Raw genomic sequence first — 15,149 nt, 5'->3', positions numbered from 1 at the left:
TTTACTATTCAACTCGTTAAGTTTTTTACCTTTCTTTCACCTTGAATTCAAAACTTCTTAATTTATTATTTCTTTCTCTCTCCTTTCTTCTCTATTTCTCTCTATTTATTTATTAAATATCTATTCCAATCAGCCTCCCAATTAAGTTTAAATATCACTTGGAAACTCAACTCTACCAAATTCCTCTTCCTCTTAACAATTTATTTCTTAAAACGAATTTTTCTCCTTTCTTGTACATAAGAGTCATAAACCTTTTCTAGTCACTTAATTATTTTAATTCCCCGCAGGTACCTGTGATCATATTATAGTCCAGTCTATACAAACGTTTTTTCTCTATTTTACCTCTTTTTACCCCCTTTTGTTATATATTTAATTTAACTTTTTTTTGCCTCTTATTTGGCCATTAAACTTTACTATTTAATTTCACTTTACTCCTATTTAATATATATTATGTCTGGGTACCCTTTTTACCTCTTTTTTTATATTATTACATTTCTATTAACTTCGTGCCAGGCGGGGTCATACGTCTGTGTCTCTGCATACAATAGAGAGAATAAAGTTTGAGCTACGGGTAAATATTTTTATCTTGTAATAAAATAACAGAAAGACATTAAGGCGACGAAAATGCCAGAGAAAAAATTTGCCTTTGTTTAGAGAAAACTTTTAGAGTGATAATGATGTGTTATATAAAGCTCACTAATATTTTAATATAGAATCATAAATAGATATTTAATCTAGTAATGTATATGTACTAAATAATGAGTATGCAATATTGGTGTACAGTCCAGCATAACCATAATTAGAGTCAAATAAAATAAGACTTTATGGACTAAGTCTCTTTGGATCACGAGGAAACATTGAAGACTTCCTGATATTTCCAAGATTCAAAAAGAGCATAATGACTCTTTCAAGCCCAATTCCACATCCACCATGGGGAGGAGCGCCGAGCTTGAATGAGTTCAAGTAGTCTCTAAGTGAATGTTCTGAAACACCGCACTCTTGGCACCTTTTTACTAATAAATCGTAATCATGTACTCTCTGTGCTCCACTTAATATTTCTTCTCCTCTCATAAAGAAGTCAAAAGAATTGGACCATTTCTAAAATGTGGGGAAATTGGCGGTAATTATTTGCATGTAAAAGCGGGAACGCCTCCCAAGCTGTCTATATTGCTCCTAAGAGAAGTAAAAGGGAGGAAAAGCGGGTAGAGGAAGTATAGGAAAATGGGGAAGAGCTATATTGAGGTCAGTTGGTGATGCATGAAAAGTTGTCATCAAGGGTTCAAACGTAGCTGTATCTACACGCATGTGCAAATACACGTTTGAGTTTACAGGCTATGGGTGAATGAACAATCATCATCCCTCAATAAGAAAGCAAATCTTCAATTTTCCCTTAAAATCCCTAAATCCCCTTGTTTCTTCTCTCTATTTTATACTTTCAAGCTTTCTATATTTCTTGGGAGGCAAAATAAAAGATTAACTTACCTCTGGTTCATCAAAGTCAGGCATTGTGTAAAAAGGTCTCACTTTGAGTGGATATTTAAGCATCATATAGAAATCTGAGTTGTATTTTTCCTTGACAATAGAACCTAAATAGGAAATTAATGATTTAGGTTAGTTATAATTAAATATATTCAAAAAGGTTTATAATATTATCAATTGATAGATAATAATATCATAGTAAGATGAAATAAGCAAAAGGAATGAGAAAGAACTACGGATTTGAAATTCAAGTCCAATAACATTTAAAATTATGTCCGCTCTTCTCAAATCCTGCCCTTTTCAATCTTACTAGAAAATTCTTAGTATGGAACTTACCAAGTAATCTTTCCTGCTCTGTGGAAATATCAAAATCAGACAGATCTTCTGGAATTTCAGCGCCTGCCTCCTTAAGGAGATTACATCCTTCTTCAAAAGTAAGACGTGGAGTCTTTTCTGAAATGACGAAAGGAGTAAATGGATTATATTCCGAGACAATAAGTAATTCATTCTTGCAATGAGTATTGATTCCTTGGAATATATGTCTAAACATAGCGTCGAAAACGTCAACCAACTCATGATAAGTATTTTCAATGTTCATTTCAATATCAACTCCAACAAACTCACATAAATGTCTGTGAGTATTTGAATTTTCTGCTCTGAAAACAGGACCAATTTCAAAGACTCTTTCTAAATCTCCACAAATTGACATTTGTTTATGGAGTTGAGGTGACTGTGCTAAGCAAGCTGTATTTGAGAAGTAGTCTACTTTGAATACAGTGGCACCACTTTCGGAAGCACCTGGTAAAAGTTTGGGAGTATGAATCTCAATGAATTCTCTTTCTATGAGGAATTCCCTAAGCAATCTGCATACTTCCGATTGAATTCTGAATATTGCCTGACTCAAATAAGTTCTCAAGTCCAATACTCTGTTGTCCAGTCTGACATCTTGTAGAACTTTAATAATTGTGGAATCCTCATCCTCAGTTTCAACCCTATTAGCATCTTTTAATTGGAAAGGTAATTCACTGCAAGCCGATGAGACACAGTAAACTCTTTCAACTAAAACCTCTATATCTTGTGTTGATGAAACCACTGGAGTTTCTGGAACTACTATAGTGCCATATACATCGATCATACTCTCAATTGGAAGGCATCCAAGCCATTTAATCATTTCCTTAGAACTACCATTATTAGCATCAACAACTAATTGTAGTCTATAGAAAGTTTGTCTGAGCAGTACAAATCCTAAAGATCCTTTACATCTGGACTCCGTAATTCTACCTCTTAACCAGATTTTCTCACCTTTCTGGTTAGAATTCAATTCCTTAATCTTTGAAAAAGTCCTGTTCTCAATTTTGCAATTAAAAGGAATTACTCCATATGGAGATGCCTCAGTTGAATGTACAATAACTGAACTCCAATGAACTGATTGCTGTTGTTGCTGCTGATTGCTCTTTGCCTCTGCCTTTTTAGCTTCTTTAAGTGCTTGTTTTTCTTGCTTTTTCAATGCCTTTTTTGAAAGGACTTGTTCTTTTACCTCTGGTTCTGTAGTCATTTAATTATTTTCCAGTAAATTATCTATCTTAACTCCAAACTGATACTTATGAATCCAATTCTCACAAAAACTTTATCCTAAATTATTCTTATAGAAATCCTTTTCAAACTTTATTTATTCTCGTCTTTATCTTAGACGCGTCCATCTTTAATTTGTTAACATCACATTTACTTTTTGTAATTGGCGCCAAAGTGCTCTAATTTGTATGCCTCCAACTTATTTAAAAATGCAATAAAAGTAAAAAAAATGAATTAATTACATAATGGGCGGTAGACCATTATAGGGTGAGGGGTTGATTTAAAGAAGTTTTTAGTACACGTGGTAAAACTGGTTACATGCAAATCTGAAGAATTTATAAGTCAAAGTTTGGTTGGGGGTTTGGCGGGTTAATGTTTGCATGCATATATAGAACGAGGAAAATTAAGTTTAGAGTAATTAAGTTTGGGTTGAAAAAAATGCTAATATTTATTCTAGATTGGCTTTTGTTTGATTATGATTATAAGCATATTTGATTTATGTTCTAGCTCTTCTCTTTAATAAAAATTAGGAAAAAACAGTGTCTTAAATGTCTAATTCCAAATCCGTACCTATTAAACTCTCTGATAATATTCGAGTCAAAATTGAGAAACAACCTTAGTTATCTTAAGCCTTGGATTCTGGTAATAGCAGTGAAAACATAATGATTAATATATTGAGTCGAGTCTGAGAAAAATGAAAAATTTTCATTTTTTCTTACCACTACGTTTCTTCTGCCAACTATTAGAATTTGGGTTTCCTCTTCCCATTCCAATTTTTATTTCGGGGTACCTAAAACTTCCAAACTGCTTCCCCCAACTGCTTTCAAGATCAGCTCCACTATTAGAAAAAGGGTCCCTTTCCTTGCAAGCCTTCTCCCATTTCTTTCTTTGATGATTTAGTAACCTTTGTCTTCCTCCCATCATAAGTTGATCCTCTGCCAAAATGATTTCTTGATTTCTAACACCTCTTCTTGGCTTAGGAATAGAGTAAATAGTTCCTCTTAGGTTCACTTTCTTTCTATAGCAGTCTAATTCAATTGTTCCATCAGAAGAAACTTTAATTGGAACTCTATCTAAAGTAGCATTTCCGCACTTTCCACAAAACTTTCGGCTTGTATCTCTCTCATAAGTATAACATCCACAGCAAAGAAGCCCCCACCTCTTAATAGTTTTAACCGATAACCCATGTATCTCTACAAGATTCAAACCCATCTGGAGTAATACATTCTGCATAGAATAGTCAGTGGTCATACATGCTACCACAAAGTGGCTCTGGGATCCAGAAGATAAACCTCCCATAACACTTGTAATATTTGCCTTGGTAATCCATCCTCCAGAAAACACATCATCTTCCAGTCCCTTGGAGACATCCTCATCCTCCTCGCACTCCTCTTCCTCACACTCCTCCTCCTCTTCCTCATCTTCCCCTGACTGAACTTCCTCTCTTCTGCTGCTTTGTCCATTAGCAGTCTCCCAGTCATCCTCATCTTCTGTGCTTTGTTCTTTCTGCTCACCAGTCTCCATTTCTACCTCCTGTAAGTCCTTATCCATCCCTTTCTCGCAACTTCCCACCTCTTCAGACTTGGTAACAAGACTAATCTCTCTAGGCTTACTGTTAAGCTTTGAAATTTCATCATACTTCTTGTGGTAAGACAAGGTTAATGCAATTACTTGAAAGTCTGTCTCTGAAAGAAACCCAAAATCGCCAGTCTCTTTAGAAAACTTCTTCACAAAACCGCAATCCTGTTCTGAAGGCTCCATTACCTGAATCCTATCTTGCAAGTAAAACATCTTCTCCAATGCCTTTTTATCCTTTACCTCTCGAATTACTGAAGGTACCGTTAACAAAACATCGTCCATAAAGTCATGTTTCCCTAGTCGCAATATAGCGCCTGTATCCAATATTATATATCTACCCATTCCTTCAAATTCTCTTCTCTCCGCTTCTATCTTTGCTCCTAAGATCCTCTAGTCTTTTTTTGATAATTTGCCTCCACAAAGAACCCGCCAAAAGATTTGACCAGGCGGGCAATGCGTGAAAACAAATAAAAAGTAACGGTAAAAGAATTTTATAAAGGGAAGAATAACTGGGGAAAAAAATACAGAAAAGACTAGTTTAGAAGTGTAGAAGTAGGATAAATTGCGGAGAGTGGTACAAATATACGCACACACACTGATTTTACTTGATTCTTGGGATAAATGACTTTAGAGCAGAATCCTAATAATGGGATGCCTGAGACTGGGGACTTGGTAAATATTAAGTACAAGACCATTCTGAAAGATCATCCACTCATTTCCGAAATTCCAAATGGTAAGTTTAAATGTAAAAGCTCTGGAGGTTCATATTTATTACAAAGATTTTTACTCATTCTCTTTTCCAAACAATTAATCTCATTTTGTTATTTTGTATTCAATACCATTTTTCCTACTTAAGTTCGAAATGAGATTGAATATAGCTTTGTAATTGGATCTGGTGTAGTTGACCCACAGATTGAGCAGAAGATATGTGGAATCAATGTAGGAGAATCTATATGTATTACAAACTTGGAAAACTCAGATCCAAATTTTGTTTCAGAGATATCATCTTTTAGCACAGAAATTGGCTCAGATTCAAGTAAACATGAGGAAAGTTGTCTTAAGAATTTTCAAGTAAGTTACTTTGAGAGATGATTTTGGAGTGAATTTTTCCTCCACAATAACCTTATTGCTATAATCTATTATAATTACTACTCACCTTTTAAAATCATCCAGATCATAGTCGAACTCCTTTCTATAACCAAAAAGGATCAGGTTCCAGATATTGTCACAAGCACAAAAAAAGTCTTTACTTCTCCAATACAAAGAATGCAACTCTCTCTGGATTCTAAGAATCTTGGAAACCATTATTACAACCTTGGAGATTATCAAACTGCAAAGATTCACTATGAAAACTCTATCCAATATCTCGATAACTTTGAAGAATGGACCTCTGAACAACAAAATGACTCAAAACCTATCAAAATTTCTGTACTCCTTAATATCTCTAAGTAAGTTAACCTTTTTTTCATATTACTTAAATTATTTATTACTCATCTAGCTGTATGATCAAACTTCAAGAGTACAAATCCGTTCTTAAATACTGTACAGAAACCCTGAAATTAGACAAAGTAAGTCTTACTCAAATATATACTTAACAATTCATAAAACTCAACTTTTTTTAGAATAATGTCAAAGCTCTCTATCTTAGAGCATCATCATATCTCAAACTCGATGATCCGGATGAAGCCAGAATAGACCTATACAAAGCTGCAACAATAGAACCTCAAAATATTGAGGTTAGAACTAAACTTCAACAAGTAAGTCTAATCCTTTCTTTTCTCCTCATTTCACCCTAACTTATGTTTTTGCTACCTTCCTACAATATCTATTACTTATTAGTGTACCAAAATTATTAATGACAGGAAAAATTCAAAAAATAAAAATCAAAGAAAGCCTTTCCTAATTTAACAATACTATTATTTGCATGCATGCATGCATACATACATACATGCAGCTTTTTATTACTGCTCTAAACTATATCATTTCTTACCAATTTAATCTACTCCACCCATAATTAAATATCTACTCCTCTCCACTATTATTATTTCTTTCTTCTTCACCTCAAAACCTTCCTATTCTCTTCTTGTCAAAAATTTCCTTGTTAAATAATACCTTACCTACTTTTAATTTAGTGTGCATCATGGCGCCAATATTCCCGCCAAAAGTATTGTATGCCTTGACTAGAATAATGTAGGAAAATGTGAATAGATAACAAAAAAACATTGATATGTAAAACACACAAAAGTTTTCAAAGACAATTCTTTGAAATTGAAAGAAGTAGTTAAATAGAAAAATTAATAAATTTTCAATGCTTGAAAATTAATTAATTTTTCAAATTTCAACGAAACAGTTGAATTTTAAAAAAAAGGTGGAGGAAAGGTAAAGAAGAGGAAGAATAAATACAAAAAAGAATTATGAAGGTTAAAGTGATCCTTCGAGCACCAAAATCGCAGATCCCACTATATATGACTTTGAATGACGCAAAATTTGGAAATGAAGAAGTAGCAACATCATTAAATGTAGTGGAATCTGACGAAGTTGTTCGTTGGGTAAACACCACAAATGAAAAATCTCCCACTAACCTGCAAATTGCACCTCAGAAACAATTAGTCATTTCTGATGATTTGGCAAGAAGTATAACCAACAGTATTTCTGATATCATTAAGAATAAGAATAAAGCCAATAATTCTATGGAAAATCGGGTAAGAGATCTCAAGAGTAATTCAATTTTATCAAGTGAGCGCCATAAATATAACGTCAGTCATGTAAAGGATGCATTACTTGTTAAGAAGACGGTTCCAGAATTGCCCATTAAGAATGATAATGATAATGTTGAAGCAAATAGTAATGAAACCATTACAGTCGAAAAAAATCCAGAAATTGGAAAGATTGAAAAACTTTTATCTCAAGATCTAGACAAATGTTCTTCACCAAACTCTGGGCCAATGGGAGTTTCTGTTGGGAGCAAATATAATGGAAAAGAACTTAAATCCAACATAAGAAAAAAATATTTTAAAAGTTCCAATTTAAAAGGTAATAAAAGTGATTATGAATATAATAAAAAATTTAGATCCAATGAAGATTTTCCAGAATATTACCATGATTTATTTCCTCAATTTAATGATAGTAGTGAGGAGAAAGATGTTAGTGATTCTCCAAAAGATAGTGATTTTGACCAATTTAGAAACTCTGAGATGATTTCCAAAAAGATACAAGATGAGATTGACCACGCTTCCAAGATTGAATCTATCCAATGCGAAATTGTAAAAACCTTTAAAAATCTCACTTTGAGTCCTTGTTTGTGCAAATCTCAAGAATCACCAAATAATCCCTACGATAGAAATAAAGTTATAATCCAAAAAAGTCTTTTTATTAACGAACTGCGTGAGAAAGTTCCTTTGAAAAATAACTATGTAAGTCCAAAAAATGATTCACGTAATATGTATCTTCTCATTCATGGATCAGGTAAAGAAGCAGAATCTGCAGTTTTATCGAAAGATTTGAAGTCTAAAACTGTTTGTAATTTGACAGACAAATTATCTTCAATAGACCAAGCCAAGATATCCAAATCTCCAAAAAGTTCCAATCCTAAAAATGTATCTCATGAATTAAACTCAAATCAGAAGTTTGAACATGTTTTTGATAATAATTATAAAGAAACCAATCATATCCATCTTGAAGGTCAGAATAAAAGTAAAAGTCAAGATCAAAGTAAAAGTGGAGCTCAAGATGAAAATATAGGCGAATATGACCATACTAATGATTATTTAGATAAGGATGAAACCAAAGTTAAAAATGAACAAAAGAGCCAAAAGGAAGATCTGGACCCAAAATCCCAACTTTTTCAAGCTCTTTCTAGACTTAGCTTGGAACTTTCAAATACAAACTTAGCCTTAGACCAGTGCTTGAAGGAAAAGGAAGATGTGATTTCATCCATGGAAGGGGTACTCATTAAAGGCCTTCAAGACAAACTTGATAATCTGGAACTGCTTTATAAAAAGATACAAATCAAACAAGATCAAGATGAACTGAACGAAGATTTGAATCAAGTTGAAAATCTAAAAAAAGACTTTCAATCAACTTATTACCAACATAAATCCCAAAATGATAACGAAGCCAGTATATTTTTTAGTGAAGATGAACATAGATTTGAACAAAATAACCATGATAGCTATGAAGTGACTTTTAATAAAAATAACTCTGGAAAATTACCAAATACTGATCTGCCACTTTTGAGAGATGAAATGCTTTCCCAAGAAGAAGAACAAACTAATTTTGTCACTAGAAAGCCCCCAATACAAAAAATTGTCCAATCATATAATGAATCTTTTAAATTCAAACCATTAAGCAGAATTGAATCAAAGAGATCAATTTCTGTCCCTGTTCAAGAAAATCAACTTTCTAATTTCCATTGTGAAAAAAATACCAAAAGTATTGAAGAAATACCATCTTTGTGTGAACTACAGGATAAATATTACAGAGATAAAAACTTGTCTTCAAGTATTGGAAGCTTTAGCAGTATTAATAGCAATAACTCAATTACCAGCAAATCTCCATTATCAAAAGTTGGATTAAAGCCAAACTCAAGCTCAGAAAGATTGAGCCCAAACATTGAGGAGGGATCTAGAGGAAGAACAAAGTTTCAAGGCAACCATCATTCCAGAGCTGCAACCAGAGACTTTGTAGCAGAAAATAAATCCAATGTTATACTGAATGCAGCCAAGTCAAGTAGCAGTTTATTTCAAAATAATCCAAACAAAAAAAATACCAAATTAATAAAAAAGAAATCTCCAAATGGAAAAGCTAACCAAAATTCCTTCAATAATGATGATAATAACGGCAAAGTTAACGCAACCAATCACAAGTATCATCTCAACCAAAATGGACCTAATAATTTTGATTCAGGAAATGAAATTTATCCTTCCCTTGAAGTTGGTGGTCCAATAGCCAGAATGAATGGAGCATGTGGAGGATTTGTTCCATGTTTCCCTGGACCATACTTAAATATGCATTATGATCCACATTTTGGAAACTTTTCTGGTAATAATTATAATAGAAGTAATTACCAATACATGAATAATCACAATCAATTTCCTCAATACCAACAACCAAATTATCAAAAAATGAATGGTTATATTGGAGCAAATGCAATTGTGGATAATAATACTCCAAGATGTCCATATTGGTGTAATTTAATTTGTAGGACTTAATTTAATGATTATTAACTTTCACCTATATTTTGTCAATAATAATCCCAAGTTAATAATAAGAATTCAATATTAATCTTTTATTAATTCTCTGATTTTGTTTTCAAACTCAGTGATATTAAAGTTCTTTAATGTAACTTTCTTTAAGGGAAACAACTCACTTATTCTTTGACTTGTGATTTGATTATCTGCTTCAATTCCAGTAGTAAAAATATGACCTATTTTGTTTTTTACACCCTTACTTACAAACATCTCCAACTTAAATCTATCTTGATTAGATTCTGAAACTGATTTGCTTTCCCATACCCGAATTACTAAATGGCTCAAGTAATTGAGTTCTGAAAAAGTATTTTCCAAATCCAATAAACTGGTTTTGTCATTGAGAGATATTTGTTTCTTATACATTGAGGAAAATATATTTGCTAATGATTGAATATGTGATGCTGAAGTTACGTAAAATCTACTTCTAACTATCCTCCAAGGTGACTTAATTCCAAAAGCTTTTGCCTCCTCTTCTTTAAGTCGAATATGTTCTTCTGGATGAACTTTATGGAAATTGAAAGAACCATTTTTCTTGCTTGCAACTGCCTTATTAAATATTTTTTTACCATTCTTAAAATTAAATCCTGCAGTTTTGTCTTGATTTTCGTTTTCTTTCCTCTCATTATTTTCGCATTGTAATTTTTTTAAATACGAATATTTGACATCCTGTAGTAGCTTTTCTATCAAATTCTCTGTAATAGCTTTCCCTATACTTACTTTTTGGTCTCCTGATAATCCATATTGAAACAAACTTACAAATTCGCCAACTGGAACCACTGTCTCGTAGATTTCATAAAGTAGTAAAGAAACCTCATTCTTAATAAAGTTAACATTGTAATATATATCATACATTGCATTATCCACTATATCTGGAATCTTTGCAGTCAGAAATTTTTGAGTTTCTTCATTAAAAAATGATGTAGTTAATTGGTTCCAACGTTGCATCATCTCTTGAGATACAGGAAAACCATCATTTTTCTCAGAACTATGAACTTTAAATAACGAATCCAAACTTTGTCTAAAGCCTTGATAAATTACAATATTATTTTCTTCATCTTGATCTATATGAATTTTCATCACCAATTCTTTCATGAGCATATGTAATTTTTTCAAAGTAGAATAGGGATTTCCACAAGACATTAAAGTTCTTATAACTTGTTCTGATGGAAAGTCTTCTTTCAAATCAGATTTGTAGTTCTTCCAAACCTCTAAAATTTCTTCATATCCTACAACCTTATCAATATTTAACAATTCTTCAATAATTTCCTTGCATTTCTTCCTTTCTATAGTTAGATGCGGATCATCTAATAAATTTCGAGCAAAAGAATCTCGAATGACCAACTGAACTAAAATTGGAGCCAAATCTCCCTCCAAATCTAAAAACCCTTTTGTAAAAGCTGCACTTGTTACCTGACATCGGCCTTCGTCACTTGAGTAAATCTTTAAATCGTGTCTAAAGGTAGAATGAAGTCTTAGCAATCCCTCCGAGTCACCTGGATATAATGTAGCTCTCAAATGTTTCCCAAGTTCCTCAGCCTGTTCGCATCCTATTCTAGTGAGTTCTCCTCCCCACTTTGCTACCAACAATACTGTTTTTTTATTGTTTAAACTGTTTTCTGCATGTACAATTTGTTTTAATTGTACCTTCCTATTTACCCCAGAAAATCCTTTTCCATCACCCAGAAATGCCTGTAATTTTAGATGATTATTTAAAACTTTACATATTGTATGGATTTCATTATCTGACAAAATTTTTGAATGATCTTCAAGATACATGAATAAATTTTCCAAGATAAGTGTATTTTTTACCAATAAAAGAGAAAGCTCTTCTGGAGATTTGAGCCTTGTTTCTTCTTTCCCATCTGAAATCAACGAAATAATTCTGTGGTCTTGAGTTTCAAACTTCAACTTTAGCTTGGGCTTTCTGACCCCGTGTCTCATTATCACAATAACTGTGCTAAGCTCATCTTTTTGTTGTTCCTGTTTCACATTACTGTTAAATTTGGAATCATCTTGAATTTCAGAGTTTTTCTCGTTGAATTTTTTTGTTAGTGAAATCATATTTTTTTTCTTTTCAAATTTGATCATTGGTATGATTTTATTCTTTTTAAAGAGCTTTTTAATAAATAATGATGTAATAATTTGAGCACAATCATTATAATATTTTTCATTTCCTTTAACAAAACTAAATCCATTTACATCACATACAACTGATTTTCCAGTGACAGTTCTTAGGATATCGAAACCACAGATTGTTTGATTAAATGCTTTAACAATCTGGTGAGCTATTAACTTTTCCTCGTAACTTAACATAACAGAGTATCGGACTTCCTTTCCTTTTTCAGTTCTCTGTACTTTTCCATCCAAACAAGGAGACTTTCTTGCTTCGGCATGAGCAAACATTGGACCGACTGTATATACTTTAATATCGGTTCCAAATGTAGGTAAGAACTTTTCATAAATGTATGTCCCATCCTTTCTGATCTTCCATAAACTTGGGTCATATTCACTACTTCTATCCCCAATTTTTCTAAACAATTTCTTACATCCCCCTCCACTATTCTCTGGGTAGTATATCCAATTATCGTGGTTATCAGAAAATATTGGCTTTTCAATGAAGGGTTTCTGTATTTTGTGCCCTTTATATGTAATGAAGTCGTACTCCTCATAAAATATATCATGATTCTCTTCAGATAGTTCACTATGATTTATTATTATGCACTCCGGTCTTGGTATTTTCCACTTGTCCAAAACATTATATATTTCCAATCTACTTCTCATAAGAATTTGCTTTTCTAAATCATTTAATATTATTGGTTTTTTTAATTTTGCATATGAAATTGCTTTATTTAATGGAAATCCAGTGGAATAAAATGAAATCAAACAGTCTACTTTAGGCCAATTTAATATATCTTCATTCAATATCATGTCCTGCATAAATACTATTATTGTAAATTCTCCTGTCTCTGTTATTCTATTTAAAATACTCTTCATTGGGGGACTTTCTACTTTGTTTTCCATCGCACAAACTCCCAAAGTATATTTTCCATTTCCTAATATATAAAATTTACTCATAATCAAAAAAAATTTTCTCAAATTTTTTGGAAGTAACGTTCCTTCGTTCTATAATAAGTAAAGCTTACGTACATATTTCAACTTCACATGCAAATGCTTGCAACACCTTGCATTCGCATGCATGCATGTACATTACTTACTTACACGTAATGTGGACAGGTAAAATATTGCAAATAGGCAAAAAATATATATTAATTAATAGACTAGGGAATTAAATAAAAATTTCCAAACTTATTAAATTAAAATATTAACAAAAATAAATCACTACAGGATTGATTTGAAACCAAACAAATTACTTTTTGTTAATGAAAAGTTTCAAAAGTTGTTCTCGGCTTTTATTTGTAAATTTGGCAATAACATCATCATTGATTGCCTCTCTATTCTTTTGATGGTTCTTAGTTAATTTAACCAATTCTTGCACAAGAATCGATTTAATTTCGCCGGAAAGCATTTCTCCAGATGAGTACTTCTTGCCGATCTCTTCAAGCTTTTCATCATCCTCCATAAGGAAACGGAGGTATTGCCATGAGACATCAACATCAAGATTTGCTCCAAGTCTACGTTGTTCTTCTTCTGTAGCTTGACCTCCAGAAAATGCATATTTCATAATTTTATTTCGAATGGATTCCTCATTATCATTTACAAAAATAGACGAGTTTTGGACACTTGCACTCATCTTGGTTTGAGAACCCTGAAGCGATGGGAGGAAAATAGAGTGGATTGATGAAGGCTTTAGATATCCAAGCCTTGGGGCAACGTCTCTGACCATTCTAAAGTATGGATCCTGATCAATCGCATGGGGCACCAAACAATGAATATCAGTTCTTCCACCAAATATATGTGGGAATGAACTTGAAAAGGCTGGAGCAGCTTGAACTGCTGGGAAAGCAAACTTTCCAACATTGCAAGAGTCCTTAAATCCAAAAATGGACTTGATTTGCGAACAAGATATTTTCTTTTCAATTCTCAAAATATCTGGATATAGTTCTGCAATGTACTCAAGATTTGTGAAAATGAAAGTCAATTCTGGGTCGAATCCACATGCAATGATATCTTTCATATTCTCATATGCGTAATTATGAGTTTCTTCAAGCGTCAAGTTGCTCTTGAATATAAACTTTTCATCATCAGTCAGTTGGATTACTAATGGAACTTTAAATGTGTCTTGAAGATATTTAGTAAAAAGGAATGGGACTAGATGCCCTACATGCAATGATTCAGACGATGGACCTCTTCCAGTGTACAAATAAAATAGCTCACCCTTCTCGTATACATCTAATATCTTCTCAAAATCACGATGAGAAAGAAAGATGTTTCTTCTAAAGAAATGATGAGCTTTTTGACCTGTCAATCTTTCCATTCTCTCAATCATATCTTTGGTAATCAATTTGCATCCAAATTTATCGATTAGCTTATTGTAATCTATTCCGTAAGCATTGTCAGCCTTAACTTCCCAAGGATTTACCAGTTCATCTCCAATAATATCCAGGTTTATTGAAATGGGTAAAGAGTCCTCTAAGCTTGGAACAATGAACTTTCCATCCTTAATATCTTGGATTGAATATTCCTCACAGCAAAGGTCTTTAAAATTCTCCTCTGAAGCTCTTACTAAAGGATTCTCAACCTTGAAGTTTACTAGTAAAGCAGAATTCTCATGATCTAAAGAAATATTTTCAATTAAAACATTTCCAATATCCTTTGTATTCCTTAATACTGGGTTTCTAGTTGCAGACAAATAAAAATTGCGCAATGTTACAATACGGAGCTCAATATCATCCGGAATAGCTTGATCACTTTCAAGATGTTCACTACCATAAATCGAGGCGGCTTCTTTGCTGAGGATTTTGAAGACTTGGAAAAAGGAGTTCTCTTTTATTTTATAACTAATAATATTGTTAAGTTCCTCTAACGTATCATCATTCATTTCAATCTCCTTTGAAAGAGAATAGTTAAAAGATACCTTTTCATTCTTGAATTTAAGCTTGGAAACTTTACCAGATAGTCCAAACAAAGTTGAAATGGATCCTTTCACAACACAGAGAGCAGAAAATAATATGGGATTTTTTGTAGACATAATTCACAAAAGAATTAAAAAATTGATTTATTTTTTTTAATAATTTTGGTTATTTTTTGTGCCGGGACTTTTTTTACCTCCAATACATAGAGGGAATTGCACAAAAATATGCTCCAAAGAAC

The 15,149-nt window shown here is 32.6% G+C and overlaps 6 protein-coding genes across 6 annotated transcripts; 2 read left to right on the top strand and 4 right to left on the bottom strand.

The window, feature by feature from the left end:
- Positions 1–822: 822 nt before the first annotated feature.
- On the bottom strand, positions 823–3,034 carry cgd7_1540 (aspartate--tRNA ligase; the record flags this gene model as incomplete). Its single annotated transcript, XM_001388340.1, has 3 exons — positions 823–1,098; positions 1,483–1,586; positions 1,816–3,034. 3 exons carry the CDS (start codon positions 3,032–3,034, stop codon positions 823–825), a joined length of 1,599 nt encoding a protein of 532 aa, XP_001388377.1.
- Positions 3,035–3,756: 722 nt separating this feature from the next.
- On the bottom strand, positions 3,757–4,971 carry cgd7_1530 (ART-4 protein; PIN+Zn ribbon domains. involved in RNA metabolism; the record flags this gene model as incomplete). The annotated part of the gene is made up of 1 exon (XM_628333.1): positions 3,757–4,971. The coding sequence occupies one exon, from the start codon at positions 4,969–4,971 to the stop codon at positions 3,757–3,759; it is 1,215 nt and encodes a 404-aa protein (XP_628335.1).
- A 1,148-nt stretch (positions 4,972–6,119) lies between these two features.
- cgd7_1520 (peptidylprolyl isomerase, putative) lies at positions 6,120–6,425 on the top strand (the record flags this gene model as incomplete). The annotated part of the gene is made up of 2 exons (XM_001388339.1): positions 6,120–6,197; positions 6,252–6,425. Coding segments are annotated over 2 exons (252 nt in total), but the record flags the coding sequence as incomplete, so codon positions are not given.
- A 618-nt stretch (positions 6,426–7,043) lies between these two features.
- Positions 7,044–9,839, top strand: cgd7_1510 (hypothetical protein; the record flags this gene model as incomplete). The annotated part of the gene is made up of 1 exon (XM_628332.1): positions 7,044–9,839. The coding sequence occupies one exon, from the start codon at positions 7,044–7,046 to the stop codon at positions 9,837–9,839; it is 2,796 nt and encodes a 931-aa protein (XP_628334.1).
- A 69-nt stretch (positions 9,840–9,908) lies between these two features.
- Positions 9,909–12,953, bottom strand: cgd7_1500 (conserved protein; the record flags this gene model as incomplete). The annotated part of the gene is made up of 1 exon (XM_628331.1): positions 9,909–12,953. The coding sequence occupies one exon, from the start codon at positions 12,951–12,953 to the stop codon at positions 9,909–9,911; it is 3,045 nt and encodes a 1,014-aa protein (XP_628333.1).
- A 292-nt stretch (positions 12,954–13,245) lies between these two features.
- Positions 13,246–15,027, bottom strand: cgd7_1490 (tryptophanyl-tRNA synthetase; the record flags this gene model as incomplete). Its single annotated transcript, XM_628330.1, has 1 exon — positions 13,246–15,027. One exon carries the CDS (start codon positions 15,025–15,027, stop codon positions 13,246–13,248), a length of 1,782 nt encoding a protein of 593 aa, XP_628332.1.
- Between the last annotated feature and the right edge of the window lie 122 nt (positions 15,028–15,149).

Source organism: Cryptosporidium parvum, chromosome 7, assembly GCF_000165345.1.
Source record: "Cryptosporidium parvum Iowa II chromosome 7, whole genome shotgun sequence".
Lineage (NCBI taxonomy): Eukaryota > Apicomplexa > Conoidasida > Eucoccidiorida > Cryptosporidiidae > Cryptosporidium > Cryptosporidium parvum.
The sequence above is the reverse complement of the archived record's forward strand: the minus strand, read 5'-3'. Positions and strand labels throughout refer to the sequence as shown.